Source organism: Hoplias malabaricus, chromosome X2, assembly GCF_029633855.1.
Source record: "Hoplias malabaricus isolate fHopMal1 chromosome X2, fHopMal1.hap1, whole genome shotgun sequence".
Lineage (NCBI taxonomy): Eukaryota > Metazoa > Chordata > Actinopteri > Characiformes > Erythrinidae > Hoplias > Hoplias malabaricus.
Window position 1 is genome coordinate 14,238,947 of NC_089819.1, and position 17,039 is coordinate 14,255,985.

A 17,039-nucleotide genomic window follows, 5' to 3' on the forward strand; every position below is an offset into this window, starting at 1 on the left:
TGGATAGTGTTAAACCAACAAATTCACACAAAGAATATCACTACCTACCTATCACTAAAGTTATTTGACTTTGTTCTGATATTGGGGTTTTGTTTACTTGTTTTTATCTTATTTTTTATTTATTTATTTATTATACACTTTTACTGCTCAGATAAATAGCTTTTTAAAACACATTTTCTCTGGTGGCTAAACTGTTTCAAAGTACTTTTCGGCTTGTGTTCCTAAGCTTTTTGCATACAAACTCTATGAGGACATTTGTAAAACGTTCCAGAGGTTCTTTACGGCCAGTCATCACACAGCTGAGTCTTTAAGAAACAGCCCACTGACAGCTCTTTAAGAAACCAATGGCACTAGTTTAACGAACCTTATTTAGCTCCTTCAGCTCATATGGAATAGAGATAAGTGACTGTAATGAGGTGGCAGAGACATGGCTAAGTGTTAAGGGGAACTCCATTCAAGTCTGAGGCCAGTTACATAAGAGCCAGTGGGACGTCTGAGGTAAGAAGTGCTGATGAACGGAGCAGGCTCAGCATCTGGTCTGAATTACAGTCTCCACCATAAACGCAGCTACTTCACATGCAGTGGTCTCTGATTATATGAGCATCCAGGGACGTGTCCAGCCCCAGTGCTGTTGCCTCATAGCCTCTAAATTTAGACTGAAACCATGTCTTTAAGCCAAAGAATGCAACAGTTTCTTATGGAGCTGAATAAAGAATGGGTGGAGTCTGGTAAACCAGTGATGCAGGTTCTTTTGGCTTGGTAGAAAGGGCAGAAAGAAAAAAAGGGCATATATTAAGAGTCTTAAAAAAGCAAAATGGCAATGAGGATTGGCTGTGAGAACACGGCTGTGATACTTTGCATTTAGCTACGAAAGCATTAGTGAGGTACTGAGGTTGCGTTTTTAGTCCTGAGGAAAGCACCTCAATAGAAATCAGAAAATAAATCTTATGTCACAATATTTGCTTGGATCCTCCACTAAAGAAAGCATCAGGTATCTTTTATAGTGGTAGGAATCCTGCTGTTTCCCTGCATTCGATGTGATTTTCTCCTGCTGTGTAGACAGCCGTGTAGACGCCCATGAACCCTCCCTCTTCGTGATGGTGGAGATTTATGGACGGTGCCGTGGCCGAGGCCTGCTCTGGGTGGTCAGAAATTCAGTGGCCTATTGTTCATTTTTAAAAGGCTGACAAATGGGACCCCGTCCCAAACAAGGGCAGAGTAAACATGAAAAGAGGGGGTGAGTGACCAATACACTCTGCATGCATTATGCATTTTCAGAAGATGTGGGAACAGTCGTGTGTGTGTGTGTGTGTTTATTAGCATCAGAATAGGCTGTCAAGGCTGGCCTTGTTGCTGCAGCTCTGCTCCTAAACACTACAGGCTTGGTGAACACTTGTGTGAATCCTGGCAACTAATGACCTTCTCTCACACGCTCGGTCTGGTCTCAGGTCTAATGTTGTCTAGTCGGACCGTCCAGATAATGATATGCTGCTTGTTGTTTGATGGCTGCATTATGGACTACTATGGCCAAAGATTGGTACACACTCATTTGCTCATGTTTCTTCTAAAATCTGAACTCTCAGAGGGCTTTACATTAACCTTGTGCTGTGAAGCTTTGATTGCATTCAGCAGAAAATAAACATGAGGTCAGGTACTGATGTTGGATCAGTTTTAAGATGCTCACAACTCCAGCTCATCCCCGAGGAAATGGATAGTGCTGAACACAACATTCATTCATTCATTGTCTGAAACTTTAAGATGACTTCAGACTGCTATGTTCCATTTACTGCTACTGTGAAAGTGTTGAGGTAGAATTTACATACAGTATGTATGTATTTCTTATCAATAACACTATATCATTCATTCATTATCTGTAACCGGTTATCCAGTTCAGGGTCGCGGTGGGTCCAAAGCCTACCTGTAATCATTGGGTGCAAGGCAGGAATACACCCTGGAGGGGGCGCCCGTCGTTCACAGGGCAACACACATTCACACAGTCACTCACACCTACGGACACTTGAGTCGCTAATCCACCTACCAACGTGTGTTTTTTTGGGAGGAAACCGGAGCACCCGGAGGAAACCCACGCAGACACAGGGAGAACACACCAACTCCTCACAGACAGTCACTCGGAGCAGGAATCGAACCCACAACCTCCAGGTCCCTGGAGCTCTGTGACTGCGACACTACCTGCTGCACCACCGTGCCGCCCCAACACTATATCAGTTATTAATAAATGTTAATCCTGGGCTGAATAAAGTACTGAACAGGTCAGATAGTGTTTCCACAGATGGTGATTAAATGCTTGCCTTAGAGTTGAGGTCTCTGTGGTAGATGTTTTTGTAGTGTAAGTAGATCATTCCTCGTGTGATGTCTGAGGCTAGGTCCACCTTCTCTCTCCAGCAAAGAGGGACATCTTTCCTCGCAAGAAGCTCCTCCAGACAGCCACCACTGACATACTACAGACAGAGTGGAGATGTGTGGTGGTAAACACAAATAGATGAAAAAAAATATTTTAATTGGAAGTGTAACCTTAAATGTATTGTGTAATTGCTGTAAAAAGGTGTTAACCAGCACAGAGGCTGGAACCCAAGGAATTTTAGGGTTTGTACTGTAGTTACAAATTGTGTTAGTTCTTCTAAACAAAGTTTCTGCATTACATTGTTTCATACAACGTTTTTAAGAGGGAAGTGTAGCATTGTAAACAATGTCACCAAAATACACTGCATTATAAGCCCATACATGAGTAAGTAAGTGAACTCCTGTCCCCTGGGTTTTGGTTACAGTATTATCGTTAGGGGCAGCATTAAAGGAACAAAATGACAGCTTCTAAATGATGGTAATGTTCCACGGAGCTGTAATAGGGAGAACAGAGCCTCTGTTGCAGCTACGCCAGGTCCTCTTCTGGTTTACTGCACTAAGCAACTTCTGAATCACGGGGCGGAGGACTCACGAGAAATGGGTAACACTTAACAGCACATAGCTCACAGGTGGATGGTTGCCTAGCTACAAGAAGAATCTAGCGCTGTATTCCCGGGACGGACATTATATGAGGAGAAAAAGAGAGAGAGATGAAGAGAGAATGAGCTTGCTTTGTTGAGGACAGTGTTATAATCCAGTTTTGAGAGTTACTGATGAACAAGAGCGAGCGCTAGCATCTTAGCTGGATTAGCTCACTTTTTAGCATTGGACATCGAATCTGGTAATAAGTGGTTGATCGGTTGATGTGGTTCTAACGGCTAGTGTACCACTAAAGTTACACTTTATGGTTGTAATATCCTGGTCCATTGTGTACTATGAGTGATATATGGGTTTTATCATGTAGTCAACTTTATCTTAATCGATTACACACATTTCCCCCATCTCAAAATGAGCCTGAGCCCCAGAGCCAGAGTGAGTGGGAGAGGTGTGTGTTTGTCTGTGAGAGAGACACATGAAGAGTGTGTACGAGAGCCGGTGTTCTGTGGAGTTGTGCTACCATGTCGAAGTGTGCTACTTTGCAGCTCTGCGCAAGCTCAAAATGTTAATATTTTCATTTGTTTTTCGTGTTAAATCTGTTTTTCTCTGGTGCATTACACTCTCAGTTTAATGTTATTTGCTTGAATGCACCAAAACTACACTACAAATTAAATGTAAAAAAGTATAAAACAAGTTTTTATGAAGTAGCCTACAATCTTCTGATTGGACGGTCTGAGTGTAGAGCTACCGTTATTGGTCGATAACCTTCTCTGTAAACATTTAATTGGTCAGTCTGCACGACAGTAGTCCTTGTTTACGTCAGGCAAAGCTCATGTACCTACCCTCATCTCGAGCAGCTATGTCGAAACGTAAATGTAAGTTAAGAATTAAAAAAAAAAAAAATCCCATGTGTAGCAAATAAAGGTGTAAAGGACCTAAAAACACACATAGGTTCAGCTAAGCATACAACCCCCCGGCCCCAGACGTGTCCTCTTTTTCACCCTCTCAGATCTGGTCACCATAAATAAGAGGATATGGGCTGTGCATATCTCCTGCTTATATTTCTGTAGGCAGCATTTTCTGAAACACTACATTTATCTCACCTACTGTTTTATTTAAACAACTGTACGTATAAAAGTACTGTATGGCAGCACATTTCCACAGGGTAGCACAACTCATCAGAACACCGGTGGTGTTTAAGTGAGTGAGAGTGGTGTGTGAGAGACTTAATTTCATGACAGTACTGTAAACGTGAATTACGCTCAGCAGCAGGTAGGGGGTGCTCAGGAGACAAAAAAAGCCAGTTCTTACATTGTATTCCTTTAAGGATGATATTTTGTGCTGATGTTGTTTTATCTATGAAAAGTGAATTATATTTTTTTGTATTCATTGTACAAATCCTGTAATGGTCGCTCACTCAGATTTGTACACATTTGCATTGAGTCCATGCTGGCATCATACCATTGATACATTACAGTCATTATAATGATCAGGATTGGTCAGTATCTCATCTTGGTTGGCATTAGTCTGTTAGCATGGGATCTTAACAACGTGTAAAAGGCAACAGGTGAATTCACACTGTGCAAAAACAGAAAGAAAACGATTTGCATTAGTCTGATAATATGAAGAGAACACAGAGAGAATCGAATCATACCTCCAGGATTGGGTACAGCTTGTCCTCTTTCACACAGATCCCAAGATACCTGAAATAATGACGAGAGAGCAGAAGAGGGTCAGAAGAGGGTCACATAATCTCCTCCATAAGTGAGTTTTTCCGAGTTTCACGAATTTGGAATAACAATTAAAACCTCCTGAGTGATTTTTTTTTTAATTCAAACGTCTTTTCCTAAGTATTTCTCTAAGTCCATTCAAAAGCTTCTCACACTCTAAAGACTAGTTAGTATTTACCGATTTTTTTAACTGCATTGTTTATGGTCTTCTATTAACCCTGTACATGGGCATAGTTTAAAAGTATATTGAATTTCCCAATTTGAACTCCTGTACTACTGTACAGTTTCTGCCATAGCTACTGTCTTCCTTTGTCCTCCATGTATTTTCCATTTCTAAACATTCACCACTCTCCTGTTTCTGAGCAGTTTGAGAATGTCCTGTGCTTTTAACTGAGGATATGTCTTAATACGCTACATAAAACCTCTGAATAAATGACTGACAGCCCTTTCCAAGCAGCGTGGTGTTAAAAGAGCAATGCCTTTGTGACGAAGGCATCAGGTGAATCTGGTGCCAGGTAACTGCAGAGCTGTGATACGAGTGTATATCTGTGTCTTTATTCACACAGAGCACAGTGATAAGTGTTTGTCCTTTCATAACACAGTGTAACAGGTCGGGCTAAGATTACCAAAGACAAACAATGCCCCGTGGAGTTGTAATGCACCTCTAGCCATGGCGGACGTCACTGGCCTGTGTTTGTTCACAAGCATCAATAACTCAAAATCAATGGAAGCACATCATTTGTGTTCTTGTAAATTTAGTTTTGATTATGATGTTAACATGGTAGCAACACAAACCAGAGCTTGGCACAGAAACCAAATCTGCACAGTTTGTGTTAGTCATTCTGTAGTCCTTCGTTTCTTTATTTATTATTGTTTCTCCAAATTTTAGTCACTGCCATTTCCACCCACTTATTGGGTGGTCTCCAGTGCTATCAAGCTGGGAGTGTGAAGGTTAGCACATGCTTCCTCTGGGCTCTGAGACATGTGAGAGACCAGCCACGGTTTCTTTTTAAGCTCCTGCTATTGTGACATCATTGTACAGCTCAACACACTTAGAGGAGAGTACTAACAGCTCAGTTCTGTTATGTCAGTTAACAGGTGCCTGCATACTTGGCTGGCACTGTGCTGAGCGATGGGGAAGAGGGAGGGACACCCCGACCACCCAGAGAGAGAGAGCAAATCTCATTGTTATTCCCAGCAGCCATGATGTTAAATCAACAGCCTTTTTCTAATCCATTTAAAAGTGTTCCATTGTTGTTCCAATTAAATATTTTTTGTTCTGTGAAAGGTTATGTGTAGTTTGTAATTGTTCAGTCCAGTTTATGCTTGGACTTTTTGAAATATAATTTATGCCCTAACTATTAAATAATGTGGTCCAATCTAGTGTTAGTCTGTATCATTGTTGGTAGAGGGAGTGTTACCTGACTATATTGGGGTGAGAGAGTTTCTGTAAGAGGCTGATCTCCCTCACGATGCTGTCCTGATCCACATCATTCTTATAAATCTTCACCACCATCACTTTACGTGAGTTGTTGTGCATCACCTGAAAGACATGACATGGAATAAAAAGAAGAGTAAATGACAAGAAGCATGGGATAATGGAGTTCACAATGTACACTCCTCAAGTTCATATTCACGGAATAATTCATAGCAGTTAATTGGTGATAAATCTTAAAATTACCCCTGTCTGTTCACTGTTCATTAACTGCATTATTATATCATTATATCATTGTAGCAGTACAATTAAATGTTGGCTCTGAATTTATCTCTGGCACCTCAGTGCCCAGGGAGCAGTTGAGGGTTAGATGCCTTGCTCAATGGCAATACAAGGGCTGTGGATGTTTAGGGGGAGAATGTGTTGTTCTTCACTCTCCTGTCCCCATTTTTCCTGCAAGTCCTGGGGATTGAACCAGTGACTTTTGGCCACAGCTACACCACTCACCGTATCTCCCTCTACCAGGCTTTTCATAATGATGTAACTGTGGTATCTCAGCGTTAATAACAGGAGCATAATCCTACAGCAGAATGAGATCATTTCAGAAACATGCTGTGTAAAGGTGTTGATGTCTTTGGATCTTAAGATGGAGAAGTGAGGGGTTACAGGGTTATGTAATCTGGGCAGCGGGGTGCACCAGTAGGGACCCCCACAGTAAAACAGATTACAGCCACAGGACAAATTCATACTGACCCTGCTATGACAAATATGTCCTAATTAGTGAAAGCACAAAGCCTGCACTGTTGGGTAGAATCAGAGCACACACACACACACACACACACACATAAATCTTCATACCCACAAACTCCCACTGGCTGACTCAGTCTATGATATCATGCCTGATTAAAACAAGACCATAAAAAATTGCAAGCCGGAAAAACAAAGTTACCATGTGATGTAGATCCAAACCAAGCACATTTAAAATTACCCTGTTATTGTAAACTAACTGTGTGTGTGTGTGTGTGTGTGTGTCACATTACTCACATTCTAAATGGTGCAATTTAAAATAAACTGCAAAAATCTATCCTTATACAGTGAGAAGATAAAAGTTACCACACAGGAGCATTTTGGGTATTAACAGTGTAAATGTGCCTTCAGTGTGATTTTTGTGAGTGGAAGTACAGCACATTCTGTTTTCCAAAGGCGAAATGTTCATGTGTTCTCTTTATAACTTCATTCATTCATTCATTATCTGTAGCGCTTATCCAGTTCAGGGTCGCGGTGGGTCCAGATCCTACCTGGAATAATTGGGCGCAATGCGGGAATACACCCTGGAGGGCGCGCCAGTCCTTCACAGGGCAACACACATTCACTCACCCACACACCCCTACAGAGTCACCAATCCACCAACGTGTGTTTTTGGACCATGGGAGGAAACCGGAGCACCCATAGGAAACCCACGCAGACACAGGGAGAACACACTAACTCCTCACAGACAGTCACCTGGAGTGAGACTCGAACCCACAACCTCCAGGTCCCTGGAGCTGTGTGAGTGCGACACTACCTGCTGCACCACCGTGCCACTCTTACTTTATGACGTAACATTTTATAATAGGAAAATATCTATGGCGGTGGGTTCGAAGGTGTATGATAATAGACCTTTCTCATTATTTGTACATTGTGTACACGCTGCTCTTTATCTTCTGTGGATTTAGTACACATTACTTTGTGTCATGTGCCCAGTGTATAAAATCACCCTAAACCTTAACCTAACCCTTACACTAAAACTAAACCTTAGTCTCACCTGAACCCTAAATCTAACACTAAACCTAACATTAGGGATGCATAAATACCATTTTTTCCAACCGAGTAAAAGTATGTGAATTTTTCTACTTGACGATACTGATACTTACTTTAGAAATTATGAGCATTGTGTAATAGTGCATTTATTAATTAAATCATTTTTGTTTAATTACAATCTATATTGTCAATTTCTGGAACTTTCCATTTTTTAAACACAAAAAAATGATTCAATGTCTTGTGTCATGAAAACATTCTTGGGGCATCACCACCTCAGGGGTTTAAAGAAGCAGAGTAAAAATATAGATTAAGATTTAAAAATAATGAATAAATAAATACTCCAAGTGCTGAAGTGTAAACATATTGCACTTAACTCATTAGAACAGTGGAAGACTTGTAATAGTGGGAAATCTAGAACGTTTTCAGTTCTACACGTTCATTCATTCATTGTCAATAACCCTTATCCAGTTCAGGGTCGTGTTGGGTCCAGAACCGACCCAGAATCTCTGGGCGCACTGCGGGAAAAGTTCTGTACTTGGGAGTGTACCCGATATACGGTGTCGAATCCAATTCAAGATTTGCGAGCGAAGAAAATAATTTTGTTTGTGAAAAACCACGTCAGGCAACAAACAGTGCACTCGCAAATGGGAAAACATTTCAGAGAAAATACACTTTGCTTGAAGAAAGACCCACCTTGTTCGAGGACAGTCAAGACAGCTCCTCAAACTTTCCAAACAAGGGAAAGTCTCTGCGCTTGTGTTCTGACAGGGGGTCGCCATACCAGAACATATTTAATACATGTATAATACATACACACAAGCTCTTGAATTAAAAATATTATAGTCTTGCTTATATTCTCATGTCCATGTGGTGACCTGTGTTCCTTTACTGTAATAGCATGAGCATACATGCAGCTGGCTGTGTTAGCTGGGAATACAAATGAAGGTTTATTGAACTTGTGAAATAATTCCAGATCACTGATATTTTGAGTCGTCTGCTCATTAGTGCAGCAACGTGCACTAGGCACCAGGGGTTGGATGTTGGTATCAGAGTCTTGTTCATTTATTATGAGTAAATGAACATTATCACTGTCTATGCCGCAACATGCAACTCAAACTCTTTTTAAATGAACAGCGGAACAGTGCGATATAGAAACATGTACAACACTTTCTTTATCACGCTAACTATCACCAGGCAAACGCTTTAAACCAGCAGCTATAGCACCTCAACACAAGAATGTACAAAGCCACTGAGGCTAAACAGGTTTGGGCTTGGCCTGTTCTGCAATGGGAGACCGCCAAGGAAAGTGAGGGTGGCAGCTGTGGGGTGTTGGTAGAGGCAAAAGGGGCTCCTCTCCCTGTGGTCTGTGTAGGTCCCAATGCCCTAGTGCCGTGACAGTGACACAGTACTGAACAAATGGCGCCATACTTCAGATGAGACCTAAACTGAGGTTAAGAATCGCCAAAGTCATAAAAGATCATTCCCTGTTGGGTCCTCTCTACCTGTTGGCTGATGTGTGTGGCGAGTACTGATGCCATTGACTGTTGCTGAGGAGACTGCAGAACAGCACACTCTGCACTGATATGAAAAGGCAGCCTGACCATTAGAAGCACTGAAACACAGGACCAAAACATGCCTCACAATTCCTACAGGTTTAGCAATCACTAACAAGAAACATTCATTGTCTGTAACCGCTTGTCCAGTTCAGGGTCGCGGTGGGTTTGGAGCCTACCCAGAATCATTTGGTGCAAGTCAGGAACACACCCTGCAAGGGGCAGCAATGAACATGGTAAATGAACATGGTATCGGGCAAATACCTGATACCAGTATTGGTACTCATGCATCTAACGTTAATCCTAACGTTAATCCTAAACCTAACCCCAACCATAACTGTAACACTAAGCTCCAAAAGTCAGAAGTAGCAGGACATTGTTTCCTCAGCAGAGCTTAAATACATTCCCCCACAGCACTGTTTCTGTAGCTCTTCTTTGGTTATGTAATGAACATATTGTGTGAATTTAGTTGATCATAAAATAACTGACTTCACATGGTTATTTTCACGACAAGACCCTCATCCGAAATCTGGCTGAATGATCTATGGAAGTAAAATTTAAAAACCTAAAATATGTAATAACCTAAAATAAAATACAGTGTTGTTATATTCTCTGAAACGTACTGAAAGCTTTTCTCAGAGGAGTTTCTAATCACTATGTTTAACACACACAAACAGAGAGAGAGAGAGAGATCATGACTTATACCTTGTACACTTTGGAGAAGAATCCACTGCCGATCAGCTCATGGCTGAAATTTTCCCAAAATTCCAGTTTCCGAACAGCTGTCCGTAGTTTCTGCCAGCGGTCCACATGGTAGTACTTATCAGACGACTCTCCGTACAGAGTGGGGCTGGTAGGCTCAGAAGACACATCCACCTCACACATCCTGGGAATCTCTGCTACAAAACACACACACACACACACACACACAACAATTTAGATACCACCCAATGTTGAACATTCCTCTAGAACATGCATAGATTTAACAAGCCTTAGAGAGGAGTCCAGGATGAATGGCATTCAGTCGTAACAGAAATGCTCCAACATCAAATCAAAAAGCTTCTCAAAATGTAGAAGGGGAGAACTGCAGCAAAGAGGGACAAACTCCCTATAAATACCCTTCCTTTCAGAAGAAATGTGAGAACGTGTCCACAAACAGTCTTGTGTATGGCTTGATTTATATAAAAAAAGAAAAAATTGCTATTTTTGTCATGGCTTGACTTCAGAAGATTAAGAAAGGATTTCAGGATTTCAATCTGTATTTATCCATAAACAATTGTGTAATTACACAGTGACATCATAAGAATACAGCAAACGTCAAATAATGATAAACATCTAATTGCATAAACACCACCCTATAAAGGTCTTAACATGAAATGATATGTCCCTCTCTGGCAGGTTGATCATGTTGGTGTGCACTTGTGCGGATGAAAGAAACCCACACAAAAGCCTGATTTCAATCTGGGAGTACTCAATTAGTCCAATGAGGAGCCAAGTACTTCCCCAATGCTACACAGAACAAAGCTTGATGAAGCTTTAATGAAGCCTTAAAATAGCAGCGAGCCGAGCCTAGAACAGGTGAGAGCCTGCATTTCCAACAAGACACAAATCCACAGCGAGATGGAGGCCTGCACTCAGGGAAAAAAACACTTAATAGCAACATAGCATAATTATGCCAGCCTTTCCTATTTAATAGAACTGAGTCTGCATAAGGACGCCGCTACCTCAACATTAAACACAGTCGGTAACATACACTACATACTCAGGGCCCTGGAGCTGTGTGATAGTGACACTGTAAAATGGTTTCCACACAGATTAGTTACACAGTGACTAAAAAAAGGAAACAAAAAATACGCTCATATACTGCTACTATACAACGTTTTACTGATATTATGTACGAATTAACACAGAAATGTGAGCAGAACGTGTTATGAATGTATCTGTTGAGAATTGAGGGTGATGGGAGAACTCAGTTGGATACTGAGAGATGGGATATCGTCTTCCCGCACTCTCACAGCCCATTCATCTCACAATATCATGCAGAAAACCCCATGAGACTTGGATAAACTCAGTTTATTCTATTTCAGGTGAGAGATTTAGGTTGATTTAACGATCAACCTAATCATGTTCTTTAAAGTACTCCCACTTTAAGTAAATTTTAAAGTAGAACGTCTGCAGCAACACTGTGCCACCCCTGTAGTGTGTAATTTGCTGAGAATTCCTATCTGATATGTTTTATGATCATTACAACTGCTTCACTGTTGTAGCCCTAGCCTCATCCTCCCAGGGGACCTATGCTTATAACAGTCTACTGTGGGTTACTAGAGAGAGAAGTGTCTGTATTCTTCAACAAGTCAATGTCGCAAGCTGTGTGTTAAAACAAAAACCCACAAGGGCTGTAATCACTGTCTATGCCGCAACATGCAACTCAAACTCTTTTTAAATGAACAGCGGAACAGTGCGATATAGAAACATGTACAACACTTTCTTTATCACGCTAACTATCACCAGGCAAACGCTTTAAAACCAGCAGCTATAGCACCTCAACACAAGAATGTACAAAGCCACTGAGGCTAAACAGGTTTGGGCTTGGCCTGTTCTGCAATGGGAGACCGCCAAGGAAAGACCGCCACTGGGCAGCAGGCTCAGCCGTTAGCATTGTTAGCTGGGAAAGTGCTTCATCAGTTGACATCAGCAGCAGTGTTAGCGGCCCTAGCCACAGGCGAACTGCCAGACATCCTCTGTCAGCGGTCCCAGCCGACAGAGTGGCGAAAGCAGACAGGCAGTAGGCCCAGACATTGACGTTGTGTAGAAATTGGTAAATAAGTGTAACTTCACAAGGTAAAACCTGTGAAGAACCCCTTTTAAGAGTGTACTGAGTACTCATCAGGGTCCAGTGTTTATAATATTACAGCATTAACAGTGGGGTTATAGATGTTGTTCTATGGTGTGCTTAAAAATGTGTTTTCACATTAATGTTAATAACACAGTAAATCTAGGGTATGAAAAATAGTGTGTAACATTGCAAATAGAAACCTTGAGTCTGAAACTCCCCTGTTACAAGTAGCTGGAAGAACCTGAAAACCATAATTAATGGGCGATATCAGATACATTAGCATTAGTATTAGGTTGAGGGGGATTCTGCATGTTTTCTATAAAGCTGGTCAGACCTAGCAGCCTAGCAACAGGAGCTACAGAAGAACACATCTGTAGGTGGGTTGGGTCAATGGATAGGTTACTTCTACTGACATCCAATGAGTAGCAATGGGATTTTACAGCCCTTGGGTGCTGGTGGTCCTAAACTCTGCTTTCTAGGCTGGGGGAGACCCTCAGTGGAAGTAGGGCAGTTGTGTGCTGACCATGGCCATCCACTGGGGGAATGCCTGGCACCGCCTGGCACTCTGACACAATTGGCCTGCTTTCTGTGCTTAAAGGCAGAATCATCCTCTGGCATTCAGCACGCCAACACATGCCCGCTTTGTTTTTTTTTTTTGTTTTTTTTTTTTTTTTCAGTAGTGAACAATCAGAACCACACAGCTGAGCCCTGGTCTAGAAAACACTGAACACTTCTACTGTGTGTCTGTCTGCCTCTCATTCTCTCGGGCTTTCTCTTTTCTGACACAAATGTGTGCACAGATTGACTGTTGTGGGGGGCTGAGGGTGGGGGTGGAGCCCCAGTCCTTTTGTTCTCATGCTGTACATGTGCCCTGTCAGTGTGTAGTTTATTATTTGAGCCCTTCTCCATGAGTAAACACAGTTCTGGGATCTTAATGAAAAATCTGTGAAATGCTTTGGTCAAACTCTCACCAGGATTGGACACAACAGCAGTTTTCTCCCCTGTCTAAATGTTCCTTTAAATGAGAATGAGCCACAGCTCAGTTCAGTGCGCGATCCCAGGAGTAAGAGGCAGGGAGCAGAAGCTCTGGATGTTAGTCATTTTAGCTCTGTTTTCTTACTGGTCAGGTCCCCATATTAATGTGCAGCTGCACTGAACCAGACTGGTATTAAAACGTACATAATTTACTAAAAGAGCATTGCTAGGATTCATACGAACCGGGCATTTGAATATTTTTTGCCTCCACCAACAAACCATGACTCTAGAAACGAACCCGAGCCTCCGCCGAGCCGACGGCTGGAAATGGCCCCTGACCCCAATTGGCGAGTCTCCCAGCGCCCAGACTTGAGTGAGCTTTTAAGATTAGCAAATTGTAGTTTTAGCAATTTAGCATTAGTGAAAATAGCAGACATCAAAATTCATGCTAAGTTAAGCCGTATCTACGCTTCGTCTCCCCACATTCACTGCCTACTCTCCGTTATTCCACCCACCCCCCACCTCCCGTCATACAGCCAGTGCCTGTGTTACTCCTCCAGCCAGTCGTCACGTCTTCAAGGTAGCGGTAGTTAACCACTTAAAACTTTATTATATCTTTTTAATAACTGTTACCACTGTATTTCTTTTTTATTTTTAGTAACGCTACATGTATTTTTTTTTTACTAATTTTGTAAACATACATCAGTGCAAAAAGGGTGAATTTCCCATTTTTCCATTATTTTAAATGGGGAAAATCGACTCAAGAAACGAACTTTTCCACTTACGAACCGGGTCACTGAACGGATCAAGTTCGTAGGTAGAGGTTCCACTGTACAGTCTTTTAGTAGTATATTTATGTTTTGGACTTCGAATACAGTAGATTTCCACCATCATTTTAAGCAGGCCTCCTATCTTTTTTAATTTTATTATTTTTAAGCTTTGCATTTGATAATTTACACAAAACCAGGGTCCTCCTGGCCCTTCAGATAGCAGGTTTTTCACCAATCTACACAAAACATTTCATCATAAAAACAAGAGAAATAACAGTTGCCCATTTACAGAAATATAATATATAAATATAACAGTGGAATAAGGACTTGAATTAAAAGTGATTGAAGAAGTTAATCTCACTTGCCCTTAAAGGTTTGAAAAGATATACATCTAGATCTTGTCTGTCACTTCTGCTCTTGAGGTGAGCTAATATCCTGTCAGCCACATTCAGGGGCCACAACGTCTCACAGAATTAGAACAAAACACCGCTGTCCAAAGAAAATCATGATTTTCAGAAATAGTGACTTTAGGAGAAATAAAATACCTTCTTATCTTTCAGTGGAAGTCAGTATAAATAAGAGTTTATTCCAAGTCATTTTGGAGCATTTTTATTGGTCCATTCATCATACAATTTTCACACAATGTGAAGGACAACTGCTGTGTTCAAATGATGTATAAAACTAAACCAATAAAAATGGAGATGCATTTCTTTGGACAGCAAATATATGCAATAAAAGCATTTCTGATATTCACAACACCTGTAAACACAATTCATGATTCACAGTTCTTATAGGGTTACAAGAAATCTGCTTTCCATTCCTACCCCTCAAAACATGAATTGAAGTGTTTAAGAAATCGATAATGCTTTTCTATTCTTTCTAGATTTATTCTAACATCAACAAACCTAATCATTCCAGATTGAAAACCTCTAACCTCCTCGGCTCTTGGCGAAGCTGGACATTACACTATGACACCATTGTGGTACACCAGGACAGCAGTTTCGCTAAAATAACATGGAAGAGGGGCTTTTTGTAGAAGGCATTGTCACATGTGAGTGTGAGTTTCCACACAGGTCAACCACACACAAACTTACCAGAAATACCCACCTCTGACTTCCTGCTTAAGGAGACAGCATAACAACGGCTTTATCTGCAAGTAGGGTATAAATAGATCCTACTGACAAGGTGCTGTTAACAGTGAAAAAATGAATCATAGTCTATTTAGTGATTCACTACTTCTCAAAATTAAAACATTTCATTTGGCAAATGCTAAGCTTTCAATCACATCTGTGGTTATAAACAGAAGAGGAGACAGTTTTGGACTGGAATTTGAATTATTTGAAAGTTTATTGCTGACACACTGAATAAGAAACTAATGTAAACTATTCGTTGTGTAAGTTGCTGTATTAAAAACATAATAAACATGTAATTAGTGAGTACATTTCCATATACTAATAGTATCAATCAATCAAATTTTATTTATATATCGCTTTTCACAACAGAAAGTATAGTATAATAAAGCCTTCCACATCTTTGTATAAGTCCTTGCTCAGAGCTGAGGGTTTACAAACTGCAGCTTCCCACAAGGGTGAAAAAATTCCATCAGAGTGGCTGTGCAGACCCCTGACACCACCCAGTCACTTCTGAAGCAGCAGGTCACTATCTGAAAGCCATCTTCAGTGCAGGGAGGAGCAGAGATGTATATTTGTAGATCTGTGTGGGTCAAATGCTGACGTTCAAAATGTTTACACACAGAAGTCCATCTTGGAATTTAGTCATGTCAAATCCCGATGTCATATGGATGGACTTCACAAAGACTTGTCAGGCAGTAAACAGGCCTTAAAGCTAAGTGTGTCTGCTCCAAAACGTCATTTGCAGTCACACAAACATGCAGTAGCAAGCTGCTACCTACACAAACAAGGACAGGCCAACAACAATAACCATGCAGGACATAGTGGACTTTGAATCACATCTAATATATATATATATATATATATATATATATATATATATATATAAAAGAAGGCTCAACATTGTGAGTCTGAAAGGATGTGTAGCTACCAAGAAGCAGTTATTGAGAAAAAGGATGAATGGGTGCATACTTTGTGAACATCGGTTCATCCAGGGCTGCAGTATATTTTTGGCTCTGTCATGATTTAGCCATTCATGCTAAGTGCTAGCTCAGGCTGAACAATAATTCAATGTCAATATATATTGCAATATTAACTGTTTCAATATCAATGATATGATTTTTAACACATTCAGTATTTCAATATAAATTATTTACAGCATAAGTCACTGACTGATGTTCATTACAGGGCGCTGCTGTCAGTTAATATCACTCAATTTTAAAGTAAGTTTAAACATATTAATATTGACAAAGCCAAGAGGTTTAGGTTTGTCAGTGATGTAATGTTTTTGCTTTTCCTGTCAATTGTTCTGTCTTTTCTATTTTACATATCAATATCGGAAGTACAGGGGGTCTTGGACTTACGATGATGATCCGTTCCTACGTCGCGTCGTAAACCGATTTTCTGTGTACGTCGGAGAATACGTACATACTGGACGTAAATAACATACTGTAATCACTTATCCTATGCTAACACCTATCTTAACACAGTAATTATCAAAAAAACACCTCAGTCCCGAGCCGCGTAACTGTGTATTCTTCCGCCGCGCACACCAAACACGAAGTTCGCGTTATGACGTTTACGACGCAAAACCACTTAAGTCGAAACAAGGCTTTATACAGTAAATGGGAGATGTGTCGTAACCATGAAACATCGTAACTCGGGACTGACGTAACCCGAGGACCTCCTGTATATCATATCGACAGAAACTAAAAAATATATTGTGATATAAATTTTGGCCGTATCGTCCAGCCCTAGTTTAAAGTAATTGCTAACACAGGTCGGGATGCTGCGTGTACCATCCACAGGATGAAGTTGCAGTGCTGGGCTGTAGAGGTCAGCTCTGCTAATG

At 40.9% G+C, this 17,039-nt stretch overlaps 2 protein-coding genes across 4 annotated transcripts in view; one reads left to right on the forward strand and one right to left on the reverse strand.

Annotated features, from left to right (window-relative positions):
* LOC136676368 (NMDA receptor synaptonuclear signaling and neuronal migration factor-like) overlaps positions 1-17,039 on the forward strand; it is a 134,122-nt gene that overhangs the window by 94,262 nt on the left and 22,821 nt on the right. The window lies entirely within an intron of this gene.
* LOC136676367 (dual specificity testis-specific protein kinase 1-like) overlaps positions 1-17,039 on the reverse strand; it is a 36,684-nt gene that overhangs the window by 7,105 nt on the left and 12,540 nt on the right. For 2 of the 3 annotated variants that reach the window (XM_066653313.1, XM_066653314.1), the window contains 4 exons: positions 10,182-10,375; positions 6,110-6,231; positions 4,613-4,661; positions 2,310-2,459 (listed from right to left, as the gene is read on the reverse strand). In XM_066653313.1, the coding sequence (XP_066509410.1) occupies positions 2,310-2,459; positions 4,613-4,661; positions 6,110-6,231; positions 10,182-10,375 (515 nt within the window). The remainder of the gene's footprint in view (positions 1-2,309; positions 2,460-4,612; positions 4,662-6,109; positions 6,232-10,181; positions 10,376-17,039) is intronic. The other variant, XM_066653315.1, reaches the window with a different exon arrangement.